This window comes from Sylvia atricapilla, chromosome 3 (assembly GCF_009819655.1).
Source record: "Sylvia atricapilla isolate bSylAtr1 chromosome 3, bSylAtr1.pri, whole genome shotgun sequence".
NCBI classification, from domain to species: domain Eukaryota; kingdom Metazoa; phylum Chordata; class Aves; order Passeriformes; family Sylviidae; genus Sylvia; species Sylvia atricapilla.
Genome location: NC_089142.1, coordinates 17,801,002 through 17,816,945, shown reverse-complemented (window position 1 = coordinate 17,816,945; position 15,944 = coordinate 17,801,002). Strand labels below are relative to the sequence as shown.

The 15,944-nt window shown below is 37.8% G+C and overlaps 2 protein-coding genes across 2 annotated transcripts in view; one reads left to right on the top strand and one right to left on the bottom strand.

Moving 5' to 3' along the window:
- EIPR1 (EARP complex and GARP complex interacting protein 1) overlaps window positions 1–1,944 on the bottom strand; it is a 75,709-nt gene extending 73,765 nt beyond the window's left edge. The window contains exon 1 of the mRNA XM_066314856.1: window positions 1,819–1,944. Within this exon, the coding sequence (XP_066170953.1) occupies window positions 1,819–1,860 (42 nt within the window). The 5' untranslated portion in view covers window positions 1,861–1,944. The remainder of the gene's footprint in view (window positions 1–1,818) is intronic.
- A 26-nt stretch (window positions 1,945–1,970) lies between these two features.
- TRAPPC12 (trafficking protein particle complex subunit 12) overlaps window positions 1,971–15,944 on the top strand; it is a 50,493-nt gene continuing 36,519 nt past the window's right edge. The window contains 5 exon segments of the mRNA XM_066314855.1: window positions 1,971–2,035; window positions 2,861–4,071; window positions 7,252–7,368; window positions 14,555–14,668; window positions 15,513–15,651. Coding sequence (XP_066170952.1) covers window positions 2,866–4,071; window positions 7,252–7,368; window positions 14,555–14,668; window positions 15,513–15,651 — 1,576 coding nt within the window. The 5' untranslated portion in view covers window positions 1,971–2,035; window positions 2,861–2,865.

Sequence of the window (15,944 nt, the reverse complement as noted above, 5' to 3'; positions counted from 1 at the left end):
CAGCTAATGATTATTATCTAGTAATACAGAAGAAACTAGGTTTTAAAAAAAATAACAATCTTTCTTACTAGACCTGGTGATGGAAGTTGGAAAAACCAGACCAGTTTTAGGTTTAATTTTCTATATTAGTGTCTCCATTTTCAAAATGCACAGAGATGCAATTTGCTTCAAAGCCACACTGGGCGTTAATGGAGATCAGCAACAGAGCCTTCCTCTCTACACTCCCTTTCTGACTTACATATAAACCACCTCTTCTTTCCTCAGCTTCTCCCTAAGTGATCTATATTAACGGCAATTTCCTTTTATTACAGCCACTTTATTCATCCTTTTGCTTTACCCTCCTGCCAGACAATTTCAACAAGTTACGTACTTTACAGGAGAAGTCTGTAGGAGATACATGGTATGGGAGGGGGCAGGATACACAGGTCCATAGAGGTCCCAGACAACACACACTAGCTTGCCCAAATTCCTGGAAGATGGATTATGTGAGACTTACTAGAAATAAGCTATGAATTTTATTACATACATTATATATATTCTCTTTCGCAAAAGAGATTTAAGTATAAGTTTCATTAGTTTTGAAGCAAAAGTTACAGCCATCTCAAGCCAACCACAAAATACTATCATACAAAGCAGACAGCATACTATCAGACTCAGGCAGATTTCAGTACATTCAACATTTAATGCAGGTGAATATTAATATGGAGCTCCTATACAAGAGGAAAACCAAACAAATACAAAATCTACTGGTATATCAGGACTACAGAGCACACTCTTCAGCATGCAGGACATCTGTTACAAAGAATCTTTGTAAATTACTTTTCAGGAAAACTTTAGCAAAGGCGCCAAAAGGAAAAACAAACAAACAAAAACAAACAAAAACAAAAAACCCAACCAAACAAACAAACAAACAAACCCTGCAGATGTAGCTATTTATATTACTACAGCTACTGCAGAATGAATTGCTTCGTCAGGAGGGGCTGGTTTTCTTCTGCAGGTATTACTGCTGTAATGGCTAGTGATGATAAGCCAGCCGCTGCAAAGACAACACATAGCAGCTAAGTAAAGCCCTTAGGTGGAGGAAGAATGAATTAGGGTCCCTCTCACTCTGCTTTCCCAGAACTTACAGAAGCCTCATTAAACACAACACCCGTGTTCCTTTAAGAGGATGATTAATAAGTTTTTAAGTTAGACAGTTCCGTTTCCTTATCGCCATAAAATACCGATGCGATGGACAGATTTGTCCCACGGGACAAACGCACGTACACAGACCTCACAGGGAGGTCCCACGATGTTCACGCAGATTTACGGTAGGGTATAATCAACTAAAATTCTCTGGAATTTTATGAAACTTACTGGAAACAGTTTCATGTTCTCTCCTTAGAAAGACAATTTTTTATTTTTTTTCCTGACAAGGCAGAATCAATGATGTATTTGGCAGTACTTTGGTACACTCCAGCGCCAGACAAAGCCTTTTCCAGCGGCGGAGAGGGAGGGCTGACCGGGCAGGATCCCCGCAGGCACCACGGGCAGAAGGAGCCTGGCCGGGCCCCGCAGCCGCCCTGAAAACAGCGGGTTTGGAGCGGGGAACGACACGCGGCTGCTGCTCAGCCACCCTTAAACACCCCAGCGCGGCTGCCAAAAGCCACCACAACCCGGCGGTGCCCCGGTCCTGCTGGAGTGAGGAGGGAGGACGCCAGTCTCCCCACGGCGGGCTGTCCTCTGCCCGACTGCACACTCCCGACTTCACAGCCAGCGCCTTCTCGGAGGCAGGACCGGCACCAGCCAACCTTCCCTTAACACACACCCCCTGCTTACCTGGAACTCCAGCCCGTAAATCACCGGCGCGTCGTCCTCCATCGCGGCCCCCCCAGCCCAGCCAGGCACCCCCGCGTCGCGACTGAAGCTTTCTGACCCTCGGCGGGGCCCGTCGTCAGCCGCTTCCGGGAGCTGCGCGCGCGCGGCCCCGCCCGGCCCGGCGCGAGCGCAGGCGCTGTGCGGGGGGAGCGGAGCCGGACGCGGCGGCGGCGCGGAGGTGACGGGGCGGGATGGGACGGGACAGAATGGAATGAAATGGAATGGAGCGGTGGCGCGGCCTGAGGGTCCGGGTTGGCGGTCAGTCACTTGGGTGGCCTCGGGGCTGTGCCAGGAGGAGGCCGTGAGGGAGGCCGGGCCCACCCCCGCCGCGAGGTGTCCGGGCCAGGGGCCCGCGGTGGCGCCGGTGGCAGCGCCGAGCCCGGCCCGAGGCTGCGGGGGATCGCAAGCGGCGCTGCCGCCGCCGAGCGCTCCTCCTGCTTAGCCGGCCCGTGCTCGGCAGCTGCGCTGGTGATAGTCCTGAGCCCCCGCTTCTCTTTGCTGAAACCGGGACCTAGCGGGTGTTTGCGGCCAGGGAAGCAAATGTTGAGTCACTGGAATAGGTTGCCCGCGGAAGCTGGGGAGATCCCAAACCTGAAGGAGTTTGAGGCCAGGTTGGCTCTGAGCAACCTGCTGTAGTGGAAAGTGTCCTGCCATTTGGTAGGGTGTTTGGAATTAGATGATCTTGTGATGTTTCCTTCCAAACCAAACCATTCTCTGATACGATTCTATTCTATTGTTTCAGGTGTGTTTAGTAGGAGGCATTTGGTCTTCAATCTCAATTGTTTTCCGATTTGCAGAAAAAATAAAGAGAAAATATTTTCATTATTCTGAGATTAGACGTTAAGTGAAAAATGTCAAAGGGAGGATGTGAAATAGTGAAATTACTATGTTTTTGAAGCAAGAAATTCACTGTTCATATGATACTTACGAGTTTCACTGTGATGCTCCAGCAATGTACAAGGAATAAAACTAATTCTTTCGGTGGGGGCTTTTTTTTTTCCAGTTACTATGGAGAATAATGAAAGCAGTGCTAAGGATGCAAAGAGCACCTCAGATGAAGATGACAGCAGAGCCGTAGCTCAGCAGAAAACTCAGGAAGAAATTCTTTTTCATGAAGAAACCATTGATCTTGGTGGAGATGAATTTGAATCTGAAGGGAATGAAACTGTATCAGAGGATTCAAATAATTTTGTAGATAAACTTAATGAGCAAATGATGGAGAGTGTCATTATATCAGATTCTCCAAACAATAGTGAAGATGACACAGGTGAACTTGGTTGTCTTCAGGAGATTGTAGACCAAATGGAAGCTAAAGATAATCTAAAATCCCAAACAGAAGTGGATAAAGAAGAGTTTTTAAGTAATGAGAGTGAAACTGAACATGAAGAAACTCCTAAAGACATTTCTGAGATTGGAACAGATGATCAAGCATCTTTAAAGGAAGAATCAATTCAGGAAGCGGTGAAGGAGGAACCAAAGTTGGGAAACAACGTTCCTGTCGAAACAAAACCAAATAATATTGATGAAAGCACACCTGAGGACCAGATATTGTCACCCAGTACTACCAAACCATCCTCTGAGGCTGAGCCCATTCCTGTGTGCACCATCTTCAGCCAAGCAAACAATGCTGGTTCCCAGCCACAATTGTTCCTACCTGATGGTTTTGAGCCTCAGATGGTGAAATCTCCCAGTTTCAGTAGTATAATAGAGACTCCAGTGAAGTCTAATCCACAGGTGGTTCAACCAAGTCCTAGTCTAAGCAAGTTCTTTGGTGACACTGTTAACACTAATACTTTAGCTTCTGATTTTTTTGATTCATTTACTACATCCAATTTTATTTCTGTTAGTAATCCAAATGCAAGCTCTTCAGTTCCAGAGCAAATGTCCTCTCTTTCTAATGGTGGAGATGGTTCTTCATCCAACCCTACTTTCCCTGTGCAAAATGGGAGACCTGAAGCAGGTGGTCCCCCGTCATCTCTAGAAATAACTCAATCCCCCAAGCCATTCTCACAAATCCAAGCTGTTTTTGCTGGGAATGATGACCCCTTTGCTACAGCCTTAAATATGAGTGAACTCGATAGAAGAAATGATGCTTGGATTCCTAGTGAAGAGACAAGAAATGTTCTCATTTCAGTTGCCACACAGCAATACAGTGCTGTGTTCATAGATAAAGAGAATCTCACCATGCCTGGATTAAAATTCGATAATATCCAGGTAAGAGTCTATTACTATATCTTTCTCTATGATTATATTTTAGAAATACTGTAGAAGATAATGTATGATCTGTATATCATAGTGCTTCATATGTGTCACCTTGTGTGTGTTACTTCAGTCCTAATTAGAAAATGCAGTGTCACTGCTGCCTTGTACAGGAAGAGGCTAAAACCAGATCTCATTTAGTTATAGTGACATTTGTTTGCTACATTGAAACCAGTGTTGACAGTTTCCATTAAAGCCAAAGCTGTTTGTATTTTTAAGTACTTTATTTCTGGTCCTCTGAGTTAGTAAGAGAATGCTCACAGTTGGAATATATAAACACTCTCTAAGCTGTGCTGCAGAGTCCAAGAGCAGACAGCTTTGGTTGTGGAGGTTCTTGTTGTGATCGAGTGGGAAATCGTTTCACGTTCACAGTGGTCCCAATGATGTTAACACTGACTGAAACGGCATCATTTCTCTCTTCCCTAAGCGATGGAAAGGTATGACCACAAAGAAAGATTGAGTGCTGTAGCAAGCTGCTGGGAAGGGATAACCCCAAAATTAAAAGACTAGAGGAGATCACAAAGCAAACAGCATAGTAGTGAAAAGTAATTTTTTATCATCTATAAATTTCTAACAGATGAGAAAGCATAAAGCATTTTCTTCAGAATTTGGGAAATTTTATTCACATCTATTCAGGATTTCTTGTCAAGTAGTTTTATCCTGGCTGCTCAGCCAGTCTAACCATCATAATGTTTTGGGGTTTTTCTTGAAAACAGCTAATCCTACTCTTTGATGTCTATGCATCTGGATAATAGAATTGTTGTGTAGATAGATGGTGTTGAGGGTTTGGATATTTTAATCCTTAATTATGCATAACAAAGACCATCAGTCAATAGTCAAATACAAGCAGAGAGCAGTCTGCAGTAACTTCCCAATCTACAGGAGCTGTCAGAGGAGTTTCTGGAGTGGGTCAGGTCCAGAATAATAGATGAATTATCTGAGAAGTCTTGGGCTTCTGTCACAAGGAATAAATACCAATTTAGACATATGCCACACTGCTGCTGCTTCTTGGGTTTGCTTTATCCTAAAATATTATCACAGACATCACATATTATCACATCCTAAAATGGTATCACAGAGCCAAGTAATTGGCATGAAAAAACCCCCCACTGTAACAGAAAGCTATTCTTGCTCCAGTTGTGCCCAAAATATCCCTTTGACCTTGATGAGTTATTCCAGTGTGTACTCTTTCTCTCCTGACAGCTAATCAGTTAGACAGATGGAGTGATCCCTTCTGCAGTCTCCAAGGATGGTGGTCTCCTTTTTGCAGGTTTCCTTTTTTATAATAGTTCTCTTTCACCTTCCTCAACCCAGTCAGGGATTAAAGGCTTGTTTCTGCTGATGATTCCCTAAATCTGGATGTGTGCAATTATGCAGATCTACCATTTAGTACATAATTGAAGGGAAAATGTTTAACAATGTCCACGTGATGTATTTCTACCAAAAGACTTAATGTAAAATCATCAGTGGAATTAAGGGAAATCCTACTGCTTTATTCATTGTTTACAATTTACAAGAGTCTCCTAGACATGCCCACAAGTTTTGAAGTGCTTTGTGTTTAGAGAACTTTCCTCACTTTCAATTACTGCTTTTCTGTGGCCTGAGCGCATGCCTTTACTGATGTGACATCCCATAGTTTGGTATAATTGTTCCATAGTATTGCAAATTGTGTATTTAACTGAAACTGAAATTGTAGAGTGCTTGAAATGTCAGCTGAAACATTGTGGGAGGTACGTTTTCAGTGTGAAAGCAGCTTCCAACAGGGGTTGTTACCAGCTTTGGTATGAGTAGTCTGCTAATGCTGGATGTTAGTACAAGATGTTGAACCAAGCTACATGCAGTGGACGGAGAAGTTGGGTGAAGAATGCATTTGCAGTGAGTGAACTCTCAAGTGTGCTTCAGGGAAGGACTGAAATTTCATGTGACATGTATTGACGAGCTTAGGACTTTATTTTTTGCCCTGCTTGCTCAGAAACTGTATTGTAAGGCAAGTCTTACGTTGGTAAATCACACCGAGAAAAATATTGAGTTATTTTTATTTCAGTTGCATGCTGCTTTTAAACAATCATTTAAAAAACATTGGCTTTTAAACTTATCTTGGGTTGTGTATGGTAAAGATGGTCTCTTCCAATATTCTCCGAATGTTGGAACAAATCTGTGTGCTGCTTTTTATGCTCTTTCCATTATGTCTTTTTTTATGAGTTGCTCTCTTCTGTCATTGTTCTTTGTTTCATTACATTCATTTATACTGTTTCCTAAGCCAAAGGACTGTTGGATCCAAAGTCCAAAGGGAATTAAAAATTCTTCTGTATTTATGTCGTTTTGCATACACTGTCTTTTCTTAATTCTTTAGGCTCTTGTTTCAGAGAGGCAGATAGGTTGTTTATTAGATAAGTGGCATCATTAAAGATAAAAAATTTCTATGTAGTGAAACAGTTGCTCTCATTCCTTGAGAAGCTAGAGGGAAAACACAAATATATTTTCCATCACTGGAAAGTTGAAACATTTAATGTCAGTTGTCTTTGTCATAGCTGAGCTCTACTGTTATATGCAGTTCACTCTCTTTTTAGGCAAAAAGCTGTTCAGCTCAGATAGCCCAGTTTCTCTGACTGATTCCTGCAGCTAGTTCTTTTGAAATTTAAAACACTTGTTGAAAGCTTGCTGTTTACTTTGGTTTACATCTCTCAAAATTTATTTTCTGTGGGTATTTAAGGCTAACTGACTCTGTGCATGTTTATCTTTAATGAGTAGATTGCACCTTTCGATATTAACATACATTGCAAAAACCTGTAAAACTTTCTGGTTTTTATAAGATCTTTGAGGAATGTTTTATAAGATCTGTGAATGATAATAATATAAGAAACAAATAAATCTGAATGTGTCAATGCTAACTGAAACCTATACATGGAAAAGAAAATATAGAAGATTATGTGGAATAAATGTAGTAGTTTTCATTCCAATGCTGTATATACACATGCAGTTATCTTTATTTCACGCGTAATGTACTGGAAAAGATGTATTTCTCTAGAGGGAGGAACTATTTTACTCAATTTTAATTCTACATTTTATTTTGCTGAAATAATGTTTTAAATTGTCTTGTTATGTGTTTTCTTTTTATGGTTCATGAACACCAAGGGAGATGCAGTAAAAGACCTAATGCTTCGCTTCTTGGGGGAGCAGGCTGCAGTGAAGAGACAAGTGTTAAATGCCAACTCTGTAGAGCAGTCATTTGTAGGCTTGAAGCAGCTAATTGTAAGTAACAATCATCATATAATATATATTTAATATTGTGCCTCTCTCAAGATAATTGGGAGCTACTGACTGAGGAGAAACTGGAAAAAAAAATCTGTGTATTAGTCTGTTCCTGGTCCTTCAATAGAATTAGCCAAAACACAATAGTCTTTAATGGGAATGACTCTGGGGTTTAACTACTTGGGTTTAAATCACATAGTAAACATTTTTTTACATGCAGAAGCTACAAAAGAATTATTTTAAGTGACTGTGAGTTCTTATGTAATACAAATGGTTGCAAAACAGATCTTAATCATGTTTTTTGTTTACCTGTGTATGTATTTATGTTTTCACCTGAGTGTTTTACAAAAAGACATAAAAGTTGTAAATGGCAAGCCAAACTGGTATGATAATTTCAACTGCCTAATTTTTTACTTCAGTGCAGAAAACTAAAGCAAATTGCTTCTATAGGAAAGCTTAACTTAATCCTTTCATTAATGTAAATATTTCTGTTCTGAAAATAATTGCATCAGCAGCCTTGTAAACCTTGCCTTGTTCCTTTAACTGTTGTGTTCCTGTATAAAATTCATTAATATTACATTACTGACATAACAAGATCTGTTGGACTTACTTTATTTTTGAAAAATGGTTGAAAAATTACTGAGGAAAAGTAGGGAGAAATTACTGGGCCAGGCTGTATTTAGTATTTAACATCTTTTAATCATGTGACTTTACATGTTAAGCTCGAAAGGAGACAACTTTTTTGTCATGTTAGGAATACTCTAGGAGGTATCAGCAAGCACTGTTAAAAGAATTCAGAAGTAATTTTAGAAACTAAACATGAAAAACAGATTATGATCTCCATCCTAGACACATGTTTTTTTTGTTTATTTCAGTGTTTTGTTTGACTTGAAACGGGAAAAAAAAATCTTACACAAAAGTCTTGTGCTCTTCAGTGTCTTAAGTAGGAAAAGGGGTTTTTACACTTCTTTCCGTCTTCCAAAAGAGAATTTTTGATATGTGGGGAATGCTTTTCTAATTATCCTGGTAGTGGTGTCTATGCAAGATGTTCTTTTGTGCTGCAGACCATCTTGTACCGTAATCACAGTGCTGCTGCTGATACTGTTTTTGCTTTCAGCCTGCTCTTAAGCTTCAGAAGAGTAGTGATAAAGATTTTAGGCCCAAGGCAGTAAAGCTAGGAGGCAGTCTGCTGCTGTAGGATTTTGTGTTACTTATGGCACATACGTATGGCATACTCATGTTACTTACATTTTTTAAAAAAAAAGCAGCTTGTCTTATTTAGAAGGGCAAGATTTTTTTATAAAATAGAAACCGTTTGGGTTGAAGTCAGAATGTTCCTCAGTTTTCAAGGTTTTCAGTCATTAGCTGTTGGTTGGGTTTGAGTATGCAAAATAACTTTCTCAGTTTCATTTGTACAGCTTGTTTCTTTTTACAATGTGAAATAGTTGGGGATTTTTTTATTCCCTTGCAAACATTGCATTTCTTCTTTGTCTAAATGTGGAAAATCTATTTCTGATTTTTTACAGTCTTTAAAAGGATTTCAGACTTAAGAATATGAAAATCCAGTGCTAGATGGTATTAAATAAAAAGATAAATGCTTTTTACATATGTAATAGGGTAGAATGACATCTAATAAGTACTCTGTTACTAGTCACAAATTTTACTTTGTTTATGAGTGAATTCCTCACCAAGTAGGTTCAGTGAATAAATATTTTAATGCAAAGGACAACTTAGAGGCAATATTTATATTAAGATCTAGTTAAAAACTAGTGGATATTGGGAATATTGCTCTGCAGTTTCCATAAGGTTAAGATTTTTTTCCGTAGCTGTTTATTTGAGATCCTTTTGTACAGCACATGAACACAAGGTTTTTTATCACCCAATTCAATCCCTTGCAGCAATTTAGAAGAGTGTGTTTTGAGTGTGTCTGCAGTGCAGAAGAGAAATGCTTAGAATTAGGGTAAATTTCACCTTCAGACTGATACCTTTTATGTAGGTGTTTACATGTGAGTTGTCTGAATTCTTAAGTCAGTAGAGGCTTAATACTACAGTCTCTGATCACAAGCTAAATTTAGGTGGGTTTCCATCTAAAAGTCCCAACAATTATCAGATGCTGTAGGAAGACACTAGTGACAGCCGAAACCAAAAGTGAATGTTTAGTCCTGTTATGGAGAAATTTCTTAGCATAAAACTCTCAGATGTTCCTGGGCAAACTCCACTGTATTATGGGGACAAAAAAAACCCCAAACAAACAAACAAAAAAAATCCACCAAAACAAAACAACAGCTATAATAAAAAACCCACAATATTTGAAGCCTGTCGGCTTCAGAGGAAACTGCTTTCGTAGTGTCTGGTTACTGTTTTAATCCTACATGGATGGAAAAATATGCTCATCAGTATACCAAATCTGCAAACCACAGGTCTTCATCTGTAGTTCTGAAGATTCTCTATTCTACCATATGATTAATTCTGTTAGCTTATTTGGCTGTTTTGATAAATACAGATACACTGCTTCTACTTTCAAAGGTTATTCCAGAAGTTCATTCCTGTGGTTGTTAATCAAAAGCATTCTAATCAGTCCTTCCTCAAAATCTTTTTTCTAATCAAAGCTGAAGTTGTTTACAATAATTTAAGTGTTTCTGTCTTATGTTGCTTTTTAAGTGATTTTTTTTCCTTAATATTTGCTTTTTCTCCCCTGCTACTTGTCATGGCATTTCCACTTCTCAGATTTTCTTTTTAAAGGAAAGAAAATCTGAGACTAGTCATGTCTAGTCATGACTTCCCTAGTCATCTCATCCTGGATGCCTTCATAATCATCTTTGGAGCTCTTCTCAGACTCTCTCCCAATTGAAGCTAACATTGTTTTATTATCACTGCTCAGAACTGAGCACATTACAATTTAAATGGCATGACTTGCCTTGTGTTTTACCTTTTCTGTTGTTCTTGTTTACAGATACTGTGAATCATCTGATCTCTGTTTAGTGATGTGGTCCTTACATATTTACAGTACCACCTCCTAGGCTACATCTACAAATGAAGATGCCACCTCTTTTAACCAGGGCCAAAAAGGAATACCTTATATTAGACCATTTCTACTGTGCATTCTCGAGTACTACCTTCTCACATTTCTATAAAAGTTCCAGTAAAAAACATTTAAGTAAAACTACTTTCGTGGGTAAAGTGCAGTTAGTCCTTGCAGCGAAGAATGTTCGAGAGTGATGTCCCTTTGGAGGAGGAATCATAGTGCAGTCTGCAAAAGCTTCCTGAAGTACAATTAATTGTCAGACAACAAAATTTATCAAGAAGTTGGTAGCAGAACTTCCAAAGATGCATCTTTCCTGATGAGATGACCAGCAGTAACATCATGTCTAAGACAAATAGTTTTTCACTAGGAACTGAACTCAAGTTGTTAAATTTGGATAACAAAATTGTTCAGCATCAATTTGATCTCTAGCTGATTTGAATGATATTTTTGCCAGTAAGCCAAAGATGGTTTATTGAACAACTGTACTTTGACATTTTGAATTTCTTCTACGGGTTGGGCAGCAGTGAATTGGAAATGCTCTGCTGGTAGCAAAACAGTGTGGAGGTCGTGTAGGTAAATTAGTTTTACATCAGGGCTTTAAAGAGATACAGGGCTACTGGAGCAGTTTTGCACAACAATTCTATAATAACTTGTGAATAGAATTTTACATCTGTACTGGATAAGTTTTTATATTTTTTAACTGTAAACAGAAAATGCAGGTTTGTGATTTCTAAGAAGTTTTATCTATCTGGCATAGGAACATGCATTAACAACTAGAGCAAATAAATATAAGCAAGATCTTCTTGTCACAGTGTTGCTTTGTTTTACAGCAGCAAATACAAGGTGCAAGCTGCAATTATGTTAGTTCTTGTTGTTCCATATTTTAGACTAATTTTTTACCCTGATTTGAACAAATAGCACAATCTTGCTTACCAGAGGCCCTTCTCATATTTTCAGTTTTAAGGTGCCTGCAGCCAGAGGAAAATTCAGTACTTTTTTGTTATCGTACTTAAAAAAAGACTGCTGTATCTTGCCACTCTAAATATGTAATGTTTGCTCAAAATATGGAATAATTTTTTCAAGCTGCTAGACAAAGAAAGGGTTACTAGCTACATTTTCTTAACTGATGTCTAAGTGCTCTACCAGTGTAATTTACAGGGGAGAAGCATGTCATAGCTAGTGGAGGAGGACATTTTAATCACTTTAATGGTGTTACATATAGAGTTAATGACTCCCTTTGAGTCTATTTTTAAAAAGTCATATACTGTTACTTTTGCACATGAGAAATGTTGTGCTTTTGCATGTATTTTCAAATATAACAAACCTGGATACAGTGGTATAACATACATATTCACTTTAATAAGTTATAAATTATCCTTAAAAATAAGAGAGGGGATTGTTCTTTTGTTTCTAAATCAGTGAGCTATTTCCTACATTTTTATAGCTGATTTGAGAGGTGGGTGTAGCACAAACTGTAAATGTGTGCTTTTGGGAAGAGGTTGCATTTCTGCACTAAGAGGCAGTTATTTATTGAATAAAATTTCAGTGATTTTCCTGGGAGATTGAATAATGTTATAAATTTTCTTTGTGTATCAGAGGAGTTCCCTTTTCATCATTGACCACACTTTCTGTAGGTTTCCAGTCTGCATGCCTCCTTTTGCTTGACAGAATTACATTTGAAATCTGTTTTACTGTGCAGTTTCCCTGTCTGCATGTAAACCTCCCCCAGGATTTCTGGGTTTTTTTTGAAGAATAGGGAAGTTCTGCAAGGAGTGATGCATTGTCTGTTGTGGCTGCTCTGCGTGGCTTAGCTTTGTTGTGTGTACAGCAGTCGATACTCAGATGGTTTGGATTTTTGATTTTTAGTTATGTCTATGGATGAAAAAAAATCTTTTCACTAGATAAACATCTAGTCTAATAATGTTTCAAAACTACAGAAATCATGCAAGCTGGTGGCTTTCGTTAGAAGAAACAGCTCCATACTTTCGGCAGAGTGGAAAGATGGTACTAACATCATGTGGAGATACTCTCTTCTTTCAGGCTGCTGCTGTGTTAATGAACTATTTAGCAATAATATTTGCTTGACAGTATTTTTCTTGGAGAAATTAGTGTTTCCACACAATTACAGCTAGACAGCCATATCCTGATCATCACAGGATAATTATTTTTGTCTTCGAGAATGTTTTTCGGCATTTTTTACGCTGTATGTGAAGCTGTACTGTCCATATTTGCTTTGAGTCTCTACTTACTACTTACAAACAAAATTCAGGTATGAGGAGCCTGGATTTTTATAACTGTGTAATTGTAGAGTGTAGGAAGCATGAAAGTGACCTGCAAGATTTTAAGGGATGTTTGAAATGGATACACTTCTGGTGGACTGGCAACTCTTAAGTCCGGTACAATTTGCCTGAGACAATAATGTGTCCAGTTAACGTCAAATTAGTTTGTACTGCCCATGGCCTTCTATTAAGCTTCCACAGAGAATTATGCTTTATGGCCAGCAGGCAGCCATGATTTTGAAATCATTGCAGATATTTTAATTTTCCAGCAAAGACTGTTTTCACAATAATTGCCAGACTTTCTTCTCTTGGCTGTCTTGTTTGATAAAGTATTTTTTGTCCATGCCTGAAATAGAATTTAAAAGATTGTAGCAATTGAATTGGTCATAAATAATCCATTATTCTTTTTTGATCCTAATTCTCATTTTGGAAAAAAAGTTGAGCAGTTTTAGCGTCAGTGTTTGCTCCTGTTCTAAAGATGATAAGAATTTAATTTGTCTCCCCAGAAAAGGAATTGATTTTAAGTAATCCATGTATCTCTCTGCTTTTCCAAATTGATTCACGTAGATGTTAAAGGATGTTACAAGACCAATTCCTGCTCTTCCATAAGAGCATCGATGGCTCAGAGTCTGCCATACTGTTTCACAGTCTTGCTGTCAGCCAGCTTCTGCATTTCCAGTGGAACTCTGCTTTATCTGGCATTTGACAATGCGGGGAGGAGAGGTGGGGTGGTTAGTGCATAGTGATCTCTGTAGTGGCTTGTTTGCAGCCTGTGTGGCTGCAAAATGGGGGCCAGAAAGTAAGAAAATTCTTCAGTTGTTACTACTGTTTTTTAATGTGACCGTTTGATGTATCAATGCGTTTTCTAAAACATTCGAGAGAAATTATGGAATACAAATTCAAGATTAGTATCTGAACTTTGCAAGCACCAATATAAATGTATTTTGTTCCTTTACATTTCATCAGACAACATGATTATTTTCCATTACAGTTATATTTTTTTTATCCATCAAGAAACTATTTGAAAAAAATACTACTTTCAGGAATAACATATATTTGCTTTAGAATGACCTGCTGAATACATGTCTCTTTAAAAACTCCTTTGCATAATAGAAAACTATGATACCTTAAAACCTATGAAGCATTAATCTGTGTTTTAAGTTTTGGTTTGTTGCATCAGACTATACAAGGCAGAAACATCATTTGGATATTTCTGTTGAAAAACTGATTAACAGTGTGAGGGTACAGTTTGATTTGTCTAACTAGGAATGTTTCTGTTCTATAAAAAAATAAATTTAGGAATATTTTGAAATTAGTCATGCAGTGCAAATTCAGATGTCTGTGTTTTGTAGGTGAAACAGTTGTTACTGTTCTGAATTTATATTTTATGCATTGTGTTCTTCCTTGTTCTTTGTTTTTTGATTAATAGGAATTTCATATCCGGGACAATGTTTGAAGTTTTTTTTCATTAAGTGAGCTGTTCTAGGGGTTATAATCTGAGATATAATAACTACAAGTACAGTATAAACTGTCCTAGGGGCTATAATCTGAGTCAGTGAGATAAAAATGGGCATTGAATACTTTATGACTGTAGAGTAACTTGCATATTATTGATAATATGTGGCTGGCAATCTTTAAGTTTAAAATTCCATATGGTACTGTATATTCTTTTTTTTAGTGATCTGGTAATATTAATACTTGATTTCCCTTTTTGCCTAATTAGACGTGCAGCTTTGACAAATGGCATTCTGGTTCTCACTGGCCAGCTCTTCTGACCTTGTCATTATTACTGATGGGTACATGTCGCAGCTGCAGGCAAAATAAGCAGTTGTGCATCTTAGGAACTTTATGATTTTGCTACTTAGTCTTTTCTTCTTCCCAGAGCAGTAAAAACTGGAGGGCAGCAGTTGACTTGTGTGGGCGGCTTCTAACTGCTCATGGTCAAGGCTATAAAAAAAGTGGACTACCTGCTAGCCATACAACAGATTCTTTACAGGTATGTTTAAAGGTATGCCCTGGTCACTTTTTTCCAACAGTATTCATTGTGGCATTTTTCTTTTTTATTTTAACATGATCAAACTTCTTTTTCCTAATTGTAACATAGAAACTGAGGTTATTTAACCATTTTAGCAAGTCACATTTTCTGTTTGCTTATGTGAAGTAAGCCTTCATTTAAAACAAACTTAGCTTTTTTTAAGGAAAATCCAATCTTGATTATATGTTGTTAAAGGGTTTTATTATAATAAAATGGAATAAGTTTTGTGGTTTTGAAGGACTCACTCTGCTAAAGTTCACAGAACTATCTAAATTGTGAACCTTATAGTAAGATTCCACATATTAGAAATGTGTTTCATGTTGCTTAGAAGATAAGAATCCAAATTTATAAAATATTGCAAGTGATTCAGATGTGACCAGATGAGAACTCATGTTTTTGATGCTAGTGATTATAAAGATCATGGAGTTTCACCAAAAGATTTTAAGAATACCTTAAAGTTGGAAAAGCAATTAAAATACCAGATTGATAATTCATACATGCTAACTCATTTCAAAGACAGATATTCTAATTTTGAAGCAGGCTAGTTTTTAAAACTTCATCTTCAAAATTTTAGTACCTTTACAAACAATTAAACATCGATCCTCTGAGTTTTAATAATTTGATGAATAGTGTGTAAAAGAGGAGGTAAATACAAATCCTGATTCTTTTCAGTAACAGGGAAACTCTTTACTCAGCTTTTATCAGAAAAAGTTGAAATGTACAATGAAATTGTATTTGATGTGGCTTTTGATTTGAGTTAATAACAGATCTTGTCTTTCCTTTTTTTATATGTATTAATTTTTAGCTGTGGTTTGTGAGACTAGCACTGCTGGTAAAACTGAATCTGTTCCAAAGTGCAGAAATGGAATTTGAACCATTTGGAAATTTAGACCAGCCTGATCTTTATTATGAATATTACCCTAACGTATACCCTGGACGTAAAGGTAAAACACTTGATTTATGAAATGCTTTTCTTTTTTTCTGTTTTTACCAGTCACTAGAAAATATTGGTTGGATTCAGGGGGGTTTTAAGCTTAAAGCATTGGAGAGCTTTGGATTATGTTGGTTTTGCTTTGTTTTTTTTTCCCCAGAAAACCATGATTGATTAGTACATTAAAGTATTGCTTGCATTATGGAGGATAGCCATAAGAAGTAACAACAGATCGAGCAATATAGGTAGGCAGTGGATTTCATAATGCTGCTACGGAGGAATGTTTTTAACAAGTAAATAAAATAT